General features: G+C 43.6%; 3 protein-coding genes across 3 annotated transcripts; 1 reads left to right on the forward strand and 2 right to left on the reverse strand.

The window, feature by feature from the left end:
• Window positions 1–437: 437 nt before the first annotated feature.
• On the reverse strand, window positions 438–5,628 carry I203_102121 (uncharacterized protein; the record flags this gene model as incomplete). The annotated part of the gene is made up of 18 exons (XM_019146625.1): window positions 438–1,105; window positions 1,165–1,327; window positions 1,388–1,459; window positions 1,523–1,656; window positions 1,729–1,957; window positions 2,018–2,138; window positions 2,195–2,294; window positions 2,375–2,544; window positions 2,614–3,183; window positions 3,234–3,351; window positions 3,404–3,515; window positions 3,577–3,713; window positions 3,791–3,882; window positions 3,949–4,051; window positions 4,168–4,407; window positions 4,489–5,245; window positions 5,316–5,451; window positions 5,510–5,628. 18 exons carry the CDS (start codon window positions 5,626–5,628, stop codon window positions 438–440), a joined length of 4,041 nt encoding a protein of 1,346 aa, XP_019004158.1.
• Window positions 5,629–5,970: 342 nt separating this feature from the next.
• Window positions 5,971–7,221, forward strand: I203_102122 (eukaryotic translation initiation factor 3 subunit K; the record flags this gene model as incomplete). Its single annotated transcript, XM_019146626.1, has 5 exons — window positions 5,971–6,061; window positions 6,151–6,377; window positions 6,522–6,663; window positions 6,813–7,070; window positions 7,187–7,221. The coding sequence occupies 5 exons, from the start codon at window positions 5,971–5,973 to the stop codon at window positions 7,219–7,221; spliced, it is 753 nt and encodes a 250-aa protein (XP_019004159.1).
• A 246-nt stretch (window positions 7,222–7,467) lies between these two features.
• I203_102123 (uncharacterized protein) lies at window positions 7,468–10,800 on the reverse strand (the record flags this gene model as incomplete). The annotated part of the gene is made up of 14 exons (XM_019146627.1): window positions 7,468–7,498; window positions 7,571–8,119; window positions 8,188–8,382; window positions 8,446–8,796; window positions 8,866–9,172; window positions 9,246–9,317; window positions 9,390–9,455; window positions 9,531–9,663; window positions 9,728–9,821; window positions 9,890–10,090; window positions 10,159–10,193; window positions 10,260–10,278; window positions 10,352–10,423; window positions 10,499–10,800. The coding sequence occupies 14 exons, from the start codon at window positions 10,798–10,800 to the stop codon at window positions 7,468–7,470; spliced, it is 2,427 nt and encodes an 808-aa protein (XP_019004160.1).
• Window positions 10,801–11,219: the final 419 nt, after the last annotated feature.

Here is an 11,219-nt window from a genome sequence, read left to right on the forward strand (position 1 = left end):
ATCTATCTAGCAGGTTGAGTAGGACGTTAAAGTTGTATATGATACTGATATTATGTTATATTATATTTCATTCTATTTTATTATATATGATCTATGCAAATAAATCGTCGTCTATACTCGTCGCTCAGAATGATGGGTCATACTTCCACTGACTATCCGTGGAGGATGAATTACGGGGATTATCATAGTAGCTTACTACCAGTGAAGTCATTTGGCAATGTGAATTGCAAGTTGTGGTACAGCGAGCGGGCACTGTGTGGTGTGGGTGCAGCGTTGAACAAACCACTTAATCTATTTGTCATGCGTCAAGAATGCACAGTTTGGGACTTATATAAAGCAGATTGTAATCATCAATTCGTAAAATATCCATATCAAATGTGAAGTACATTTTTTATACGCAAGTATCCGTCATTTTGAGTCTATTCATCACAGTCTTGTCATCTTCGAATAGCACCGGTACTGTTGATAGTACTATTACTCAACCCATTAAATCTCACTTTCAAATCTTCCAACCTCTTCTGCAACTTTCTTTCTTTCAATTTCCAATCTACAATCTGTTGTTCAGGTTCTTCTCTTCTTCTTCTCCAATATTTAACCTGCTCTGAACCAGTGGTACTGGCGGTAGTGAAACCTAATTTAGATATATCCACGATTTTAGGAGTAGTTTGGAAATCTATTAATTTGTCGTAAAACAATTTACTTTCAACTTGTAAAGTATTTTTCAATATTGATTTATCGGTAGGTGTAATTGGTATTTCCCAATCCTCATCATCACTTCCACTACTACTATTAGCCAAAGGCGATTCAGGTGATTTTGATTTCGATCTGACCAATTCAGGAAGCATAGAACAAGAGGGAGTAGATAAAGAAGTATACTTCAATGGCGGTAAAGTATATAAATCGTTATAGAACTCTTTCGATTTCAATAAAGCATTTTCATGTCGCAAGAATCGGATTGTACTCCTCAAATTCTCGATTAACTCGTTAGACTGAAGAGATGATTCCGGACCGAACCCAAATCCAGATCCAGATCCACTACCGATGGCGCCGCCGAGATTGATTGGTTCGATGGTCGTACCTCCAGGCGTCGAAGTGATGTTGTTTCCTATAAATACATCGATAGATCAGCTGAAGAACCACATGAACATATTGTTTCAAGCTCACCTTGTCTATCCGCCTGACCTTGTCCCTGGCTCTTTCTCAACCTTGCATTCTCAGCTTCCAATGCATCTTGCTCAGCCTGTAGCTGTTCAATGGCATCTTCATATACCTTTTCTTGCTTCTTGGCTTTTGCAACGTCGTTCTCGAGCTCAATAATCGTATCGGCCTGTGATTTGGATATATGTCAGCTTGTACGTACCACAGCTCTCAGATCAGAATAACTGACCTGTTTCCTGGACGCTTCCAGACGTCTCTCAAGGGTTTCAACCTTGACACCTGCTTCTTGCAGATTTTGATCCTGTAAAAATAGGACGGAATCGTTAGCTGAAGTATCCAGAGCGACGACATCAGCTACACGTACCCTGATCTTAATCTCCCTCAACATATCTTTCAATTCCTCGGATAACGCTACAACCTTCCTTTCCGTGTCCACATTGAACGAAGCAGCTTCTTTGATAGTCGCTACTCTAGCCAACCAAGGTGGGGGTACGTCCACTAGAACAAGAACACCGATATAAGCATGATTTGAATTCGCAGGATGAATTGTAAGCCAGGAGGTTGACTTACTGGATACCAAATGTCCAGTTTTAACAGCTTCTTTCACTCTCGGAAGTACGTTACCCAATTCATTACCTAATCTAGCCACGAACATCGCGATCAACTCCCAAGGGTGGGCATCTGACGAAGCTGAAGATTCAGCTGTGATTTCGATCAGGAAATTCTCAATATCGACCAATCGTAAAGGTTGTTTGCTGGATCTAAGGGAAGCGACATGTGCTCCTATTCTTTGAGCGAGCTGAGAGATATAGACGTAAGCTTTACACAGTCAGACCTCAAAAAGGTCTTTGCAGCTCACCTGAACCGCTAGATCTACAGCGTTTGAGACGCTATTGGCTAGATCTCCTAGTGCTAGCGTAAGTTCAGGTAACAGTGCTGAAGATGAAGCTACAATATCTTCAACTGGGGCAACGAGTTTACTAATGGTTTCAAGTCAGCTTGAATCCAAGCTATTGTGCAACACGAGTGTACTCACCCCGAAGGTACTTTAACACTTCTCACCAAATCCAAAATTCGCTGTACAGGCTCGTAAACACCTTCTTCAAGCGACGACTCCCCTTCGTCAATCTCGATATCTACACATCATCGAGTATAGTTCAGCCTATGTTTCGAAGAACGCAGTATCGAAGCCAGTATGGATCAGTGAATAACGTACCATCCTCTTTTGTCAATCCTAAGATAGCCTGTCTAGCAAACCCAACAGCAGCCGCGAAATTGTCCAAATCCGAATCAAAATTCCACGCCAATGCCAATTGTGCTTCACCAACACTCAATTGAGGTCTTTTGAAGGACGTTTCAGATAAATGATCAAACTGAGCTATCAAACTGTCCATCCATCACAGCATAGCGTAAGCTGAGAGTAACTTGAACAAAGCGGGGAGATACTGAGCTCACCTTGATAATTCTCTCGCACAATCACTTTCATTGAACTCGTCATTCTTCACATTGTTCAACCAGCCATCTACTCTACTTTCTACTCCTCCCAGTTCACTGAGGAGTTTACCAAATACCAACCAATCTTCAGGTGAACATCTCTTGATCACCCCGTAGAATCTTTTGTTCAGTCCGCTGAAATGTCTTAATTTCCCTTTCAGCTCGCACACACCTACCAACGTCTCGGACGTAGCATTGTGGAGTGAATTGGGTAAACCGTGTATTTGAGATATTATCGAAATTAACATATCAACCTTTGATGATATTCTGTTGAAGAACAGGTATATCGTAGTGGAATCAATCTCAGTATCGTTATACGCATCTGGTAGATAAGATGTAACGATTCGCAGATGTTCTGCAAGTTGTACAGCTTCCAGTTTCTTCAATTCTAGATCGACAGTCTTGGATTGCGCTTTCACCGCTGTAGACTGCAACTTCAAATTGAGGTTCATGAGGGCTTGAGCTTCTTTGGATGTTGACGCGGTCTCAGATTCGACTGTCGCTTGTTGCATCCGAAGTGTATCGATTTCGCTATCATGAGCGTCAGCTTGAGTCTTCACGCGGATAGCAAGGTAGCTTACCTCTGTAAGCTTGATACCAGATCTCGGAACTGATTGATGGTAGCTTCCATGTCCAGAACGGCATTTTCAAGATCTGTAGCTCGTGATTGCTCATCTCGCAGTTGAACAGTGAGAGTTTCTATTTTCTAACGTCAGTTTACCTCGACTGGAAAGTCACTCAATAAACTGACCGATCTCCTGGTTAAGAGCTTTCTCCGCTTCTACGTGGTTCTCCTCGAGTTCGTCATTCAGCTCTTTCAGAGCTTCAAGGTCTTCTATGGTCACCCGCATCTCTTCAATTCGCTATCAAGCATGAAGATATGAGTTGACATACACCATGATGCGACGTGTTTGTTAAACTCACTTCTCCCATCTGCAAATTCCTTTCGGTCAACTGCTCGAGCATATCCTCCGCTCCCAAGGCATCATCAAGCTGAAGTTTCAGATCTTCTACTTGAGCTTCGGCATTAGACAATTTAGCTTCTGCTAATTCCAATTGACCTGATAAAACAAACCGAATCAGCTGAGAACAGCATTTTGCAAAACAAGACGCCGTTAGCTTCAAAGCTGAAACCCACCAAGCAAATCTTCCTGAGAGGTCAGCTCTCTTTCCAACTCCGCAACTGCGCTCTTATGTTCCCTCTCAGCTTCAGCAGAGACGTCACGAAGTCTATGGGGTCATCTCAGCTGGGCATGCGCTTTCAAAGGATCCACTGTAATATCCAGCTGCACTGACCTTATCAGAGCCTCCTTCAATCTCTCATTATGCTTCTCCAGCTGGACAAATGCCAAACTCGTTCTTTCACCTTCCAAGCCAGATACAGGTTTTTCGTATTCCGCTAAAACAAACAAACAATTAATCAATCAATGATCGATCACCTTATCGTCTTGGTTTCAGATCCATGCTGAGGTATTGGAAGCTGAACCATTTTACCCGAAACGGAAGACAACATACCATTCTCCTCTTTTAGCACAGCCACTTCCAGTTCCAATTCCTGTACTCTCTCGTTTAATTTCTCCTTTTCCAACTCTGCGCTCTCAGCTTTTTCTTCCGCCACCTCTCTATCCAATGCAGCCATTTCTAGCTGATCCATAGCTTCTGCAGCTTTCAATTCCAGCATATTATTCTCCGACTGCAAATTCTTGGAAGTCTTCTGAGCAGTAATTAAAGATGATTGTATTTCTTGAAATTTCGCTAATATCGATAACAGTAGCAATTCAGCTTACTACGCCCTTTTGGGGTGATATCCCTCCAGCTGATGATATCATAGCTTACCTTGTAGTTTCACTCTAGCAGCTCGCAGCGTATCAGCTTCTCCTACCCTGCCTTCCAAGAGTTTGATCTTCTCCTGATCCTCATGTCTCCTATTTTCCAATATCCTAATTTTAATTCTTAGTTCTTCTAATTCCCTCTTCTGGGTAAATGTAATATCCTTGTCGGGAAGTTCACCAGATGATGGTGCTTGGTTCTGCTGGCTTGCAGTAGAAGGAGTTTCAAATTCGAACGCAGGTGATAAGGTTGATGAGATTGATCTTGTCGGTATAGGTCGGGGTGATATACCTGTCAAGCTGGGTGTAGGAGATACCACTCTTTTACCGGCTATTGTTGGTGGGGGCGAAATTGCTTGACGAGCAGCAGGAGGGCGAGGGGGAGGAGACATGTTGCCCGTCCGTTTTGGTACGTCATCTGTCTGCTCTTGCGATTCATTCTGAGATGCTAATGAGGTCGATGCTCTTTCAACTACTGAGGGTGGTCGCCTGAATGTACCTCCAGTAACACTGGTCCTACCGCTAGTAGAAGCTGGAGTAGTGACGGATGATATTCTCCGACTTATAGGTGGTTGGCCAGGTGTAGCAGTTGGTTGTGAGACTGCTCGAGGAGGTGTGGCGGGCGTTGCGGTCGATGATCTAAGGGATGGTTTTTGAGGTGATGAAGCTCTAGAGGGTCCTGCGGAGGACAGTCGGGACGTAGGAGTAGGAGGTGGTCGAGATACCGCTGGGGTAGCTGGAGTTCTTGATGTAGAAGATCGAGGCTATTCAAGTATCACCATATGTAGGTAAGCTACTTTGACTTTCCAGCACGATTCAAGGCGAATAGCTCACAGTCGAAGGCACGCTTCGGTTTGGTAATTCAAGTATCTTCACTTGACTTGGTCTGACGAAAACACCATGATTAGGTTGACAGTCAAAATACCTTTCACCTTTGACTGAACCATCATTCTTTCCTCCAGCTTCGATTCTGTCGCACGAATTTGTCAATTATGCAATGCATTGCACTTGAGGTTTATGGAACTCACAATTCCACACCGACCCATTTCCCGGCTGCAAAACCAGGATTGGAGCCTGTCCATCTGACATATCCTACGCCAGCTGCTACCTGTACTTTGGCTCCTATGGGAGCCTCTAGGGTCGTCATATTGTCGGTTGGTGGTGATTCATTGTACACTCGGTAAGTCTGCGCGATTGATGTATGTATCATGTATCATATATCATGTATTGATTGGTTTTTTCTTTCTTGTTGCTTCGCTGTGACATGTACATGGACGCGTCCGATGAGGGGGCCCGAGCCCGATGAATTAAATGACGTGGCATACATTCTGGCTTGTGATACAACCACGTGCTTCAAACCATCGTTTTCCTCGAACTCGTCTTAGCTTTTTGTCCTTTTGCGATTGTAGATTCAACAAAATTAGAATCTCGAGCGATCACCAAAAGAGTACATCGAAAACATCAAAGAGCACTATAAGCAACATTGAAGATGGCTGTAGCAGTACCAAAGAAGAACTTGAGCGAATGGCACTCCCCATCAACCCGACCAGAGGTAATTCACGAGTTGATCCATGGTGTTGGTGAGTTCATCCAAGCTTCTATTTCCCAACAACCTTCTCCTTGGTGATGTACACGATATACATGCTGATGTATTTGGTGATTGGTATAGATCGATATAACCCTACCAACCTCCCTTTCATGGAAGAATACCTCTTATCTCAAATCAAAGAAGGTCAATATGACTTGTTCGCCAATCTAGCTGTATTGAAATTATATCAATTCAACCCTCAACATTCTAATCCAGATATCATCATTCACATATTGATCAAAGCTCTGAGTTCGACTGTACATGGACCAGACTTCAACTTGTCATTGGGTCTGTTGAGAGAACCTACGGTGAGTGAAACAATAAGCTATCTACAAATAAACCCTCAGCTCTCGATATTCTCGTTCTCCTTCACAAAGTCACGAGTCCACGATCACAAATATATATATACAGATGAAGGAGCATGGCTGATATCTGATGGGCAATGGTATTAGGCAATCCTCCACGATATCGAATCAGATGACGAGGCGTTGACAATCTTGATGCCCTATTTAACGAATCTGCACGAGTTGATCAGGACTTGCCAATTCACCAAATTCTGGAAAGAGTTCAACGGTGAATCAGAAGCTGCCAATAGTGAGTCCTTTGAACTTCTCACGACCCCAGTTCGATTCAGGAAAAAAGGATGTGACAAGCATGATTTATCTTGTCATCAACATCAAATATTCATCTCATCAGCGTACTATAGTCTATTCAAAGCTAACAACACCTTCTCCCAACTCTAGTTCTCAAAACTCGATACCTCCCTTCGCATTCCACCCCCATCGATGACCTCCGATTCCAATTCTCCCTTTCCATAGCCTCATGCTTCTCTACCATCTCCCTCAACCAACTTTCAAGATGGTTAAATCTTTCTTCATCCGAAGTGGGTGGGTACGTAGAGAAGATCGGATGGAATGTAGAAGGTGATAAGGCGGTGGTACCGAAGAATGGTGATAATGATGTAAAAGCCGGTGTCGTCAAGGAGAATGTTCAATTGAGTCGTGAGTCTGGGTTCCCTTTTGAGACTTCCATAGCCTCGTGCTCTTAGCAGAGTATGAGTATAATCACTTCGTAGGGAACAGAGTCACTGATGGATTTTGGTTTATTCTACTTGCAGAATTGACAAAACTCGTGGCTGCTGCTGGATACTAGACTAGTTGATGGGACTGGTTGCGATGCATTGGAGATGGAGTGGGGTGATCATGCGAATGTGCATAGACCAAGAAATGTATATGCATAACATTCAGGACATCAGAGATACCAAACGACCATGTTACAGTTCTGATTACTGATATTCCTTTAAGCACCCAAATCATTTTGTAAAGCAAGGTTATTGAATTTAGAAATCAAGATCTTATTCTATTTGTGATTTCTCTAAGATCTCTTTCGTCCTGGATATCAAGCATCGACGATCTTGTCCAAATGTTGTCTGTTGACAAATCATAAAATCAGCAAGGAAATCGACCCTTCAACATATATTGAAAGAATGATCCCAACTTACTGAATTTCATTCAACGTCTTCATCTCTTTCACAATTTTTGCTCTTTCACGTTTCTTTTCTCTATCACTTTCGAACAAGTCCCCCGCTCTCTTTCTTACATTCTCGACGACTTGATCCAGTCCCATCTTCTTCCTTAGCGTAGGAGTAACCCTCTCAAGGTATTCCATGACACACTCCTGAGCATGTTCACCTACAGAAGAAGAAAACTCCAAAGCTCGGCTCATCATCAGCACCGTGATCTTTGCTTGTAGAGCCGTGCATTGATCTCTTCGTGATTTGGGAAGAACCTCAGAGGTGATCGAGGGTATATCGCTGTTGGTTTGGGATAGTACAGAAGAAGAAGAAGATGATCTTCGTCGATGACCCACTGAGGATGATGATTCCAAAAATTTAGAGTACATATCTGTAGCTTGCTTGAGGGCGGTTTCGTAGCCTTGCGCGTAGCCCCTACCGGAGTGAGAAAGCGGAGAGGTGACTATTCTGAACATTTGATCCATAAAAGATACGGAATCGTTCTTTAGGGATGTAACGAGATCTTCTAGTCGGAGACTAAGAGGTCCCATAGATCTTAGCAAAGAGCTTTTCTCGCCAGAATATAGGGACTTTGTTCAACTTACAATATCTCTTCAGCCATGGGCACATTGTGTCCACATATCTCATGAATTACCATTTGCTGAACATCTTCGACTTCCTTCCACAACTGATCGATATGCTCAATAGCCAATTTTCGCCACCTCGCAGTATACTTGTCGACGAAAGATTGTGTGATGCTGGACGTATCGATCACACCCGGTTCTCGCCGACTCGAGAAGCTTTAAGTTAAGTCAGTCTCATCGTTTATCTTCCCTACAAGGATGGATATTGATTGTGCTCACCTCTTGATCATCTCAGCCAAAGTATCTATGTACACAACATCCTCTTCTTCGACCACGATGCCATCGACTTTGCAGTAAGATTGATATGTGATATTGGCTTCGGCTTCTTCCTTGGTAAAAGGGAGAAATTCCGGTACCGCTGTTCGAACGATTCGTTCGAAGTTCTCTTGCAGGTCGACTAATCTACCGGATGCGTTGGACCTTGCGACTTTGACCTTCAAAAGATTGTGGAATCGATAGATCACATCGTCATGTAGACTTGCGACCGGATCTTGGATTGCCGGATTATCGGATAGCCATTTTGAGTGTATTCTGAGAGACTCTCGTAAAGTCGTCTTCAAATGGACAATACTACATGTTATAGGGCCATTAGATCGACGAGAATCTTGGGCAGGCTCGAGATATTGACACAAGACTTACTTGTCTTGGACTTTCAGACTGAACACTTCTTCCAACTTCTTCTCTAATTCTCCAATCCCAAATGACCTTCCCGCCTTCTCTTGGATACCCATCCAATCTTCTTTGGCAAACATTGCTTTCTCTCTATTCCTGACTTCCATGAGTGATACACCATGTCTTCTTTCCTCTGGACTCCGTAGACGAAGAGGCCACCAGCCCCATTGAGGTTTGAACCCTCCTAAGTCATCTTCTTGTCCATAGAAGTAATTGACAAATGGCGAGAGATCGCCAGGTACAACGTCAATCTGGTCGGCTCGAGTTATAACACCTGATAGTATGGTATCACATCAGCTTAGTTGACCGTTGTAAGAAAGCAGAAACATATATGTGAGTTGACTCACCAATCGTACGTTCTCCAATTGGATCGTACTTCATGGCGAGCTGGATTCCTCGATCGTCTGTCGAAGGTTCCTCTGTTCCGTATCAAATCAGCAATGAGGCAGTTGTATGAGCTGTCAATAGTATTGGGAGAAGGAAAAACCTACGTCCTACTCCAGCTAAACAAAGCACGATGAGATTTTGTTGCTGAGAGATTCGGTCCGATACGAGTTCTGCAAATTCAGAATCGTCAGTTGTCTGATAAACGATGCCATACATTATTGATGCAAAAATGTGAAGAGGCTTACTCTCGACCAGAGGATCTCCATGGAGACCTATAGTAGAACCAAGACTCAGTAACAGCCTAAATATCATAGCATAACCTGATCCCTTACCAGGCAGATCTTCGATGTCGAAATCCCGAAGATTAGGGCCTTGAATCTATATTGAACAAAACAGTCAACAGACGATTCTTAATCACCTTCAAGCTGTTTGGCAGACTTACATTGATGATCACCACATTTGAAGTAAAATTAGCCCATCCATCTCGACCTGATGTTCTCTCGCTTTCACCCATATTCTCCAGTTGGGTCCATGGTCTAGTTTTTCCAAGTCAGCTAGCGGCCCAGGTCATGGTCTAAAGAGAAGATAGTTCGGGCCGACTAACCTGACAAGGCTCATACCTCCATCAGCTCTTCGAGCTTCGTCAGATGCCAATGGGAGTAGCTTGGCGACTCTGTCCATATCGGTAAGGTTCTGGACGAATGGGATGATGGATGTTCCTTCCGTCCTGGCATTTGTTACTTGGATGGAGATATCGACTTTCAGCGTTAGGCCTTGACCTCTCAATCGGATCAAGTGAGGGCAGCTGAGAAAGGAAATGCAAATGAGTGCATAGTCAATATCTGACAATTTGGAACACATGAAAATACCCACCATGTCGCTCTACCGTTAGCACAGTAGAGAGGTGTCTGCTTGACGATTGGGTTTCAGTAAAATTAGATTTTGGGTCAGTCACATCGCGAATATCAACTCACATTTGACACCATACTGAATCTATCTCATGAATCGTCAGCATCTTTTGAAGACATAACCAGACCACTGTTGCAGTATGAAAGAAGCAACTCACAAGCTGCTCTTTCCAGCACTCTGGCCGCCGAGTGCACAGATACGAGGAATCCCGACATGCTTCTCATTTGGACTAGACCGAACAAAGGTTGGGACATCAGTACTCATGAGCATCTGTCTGATGTACTGAGATCAAAGGTAGACTTACAAGAGTTTGGCGAGCTGATCGTGAATTCTGATAAATTCGTTGGTTTCACCTTCACTGTCTTTCTCTCGCAGTGATTCGTTGGAGTCAATATCAATGTTCGAGGAGATGCTGGTCGCAGCTGAGAATGAAGGTGTAATTGATCTCGAAGCAGACGGCGAAGTCACGTCCAAAGAGGATTGCGGAGTTGGGTAAGCTCCAAAGGGGATATGTTTCCCGAGCTGACGAGATTGGGTGATCTGTCCATTCTGTCGAGGTGCTGGCGAAGGAGTTTGGGGAGTTGAAGGTAAATTCGAGGCTCGCATTCTTGTTGATCGATATCGAGGTATTACTTCTATATCTTTGTATTGGTATACGTATAGATGCTTGGGAGCCATACAAAAATGTATGAGGAGTTGCTGAGAAGACAAAAGCAAAGAAGATGAAGGTGTGGGTGGAGATTATATAAGGTATCGACCTGGTGAGCTGAATGAGGGAGAAATGAACCCCGGGCGTGAAGTAAGACATGGTACTCTGGTCTTGACGACCGTTTCTCATTCATGGACATCTCGTCAGCTCAAGGAGTGAGATATGATCAGCTCAGTGAATAGCATGTACGTTAGTTCTCAACCAAAACAGTAGAAGAAGGTCAGATGGTTCTTGCTTCGTGTACATCACATAGATACACAATAGGGGTTTTCACGGACTGATATGACCAGTCCACCTTTCGCCTTCGTTGCCCGCC

Source organism: Kwoniella mangroviensis, assembly GCF_000507465.2.
Source record: "Kwoniella mangroviensis CBS 8507 chromosome 1 map unlocalized Ctg01, whole genome shotgun sequence".
NCBI classification, from domain to species: domain Eukaryota; kingdom Fungi; phylum Basidiomycota; class Tremellomycetes; order Tremellales; family Cryptococcaceae; genus Kwoniella; species Kwoniella mangrovensis.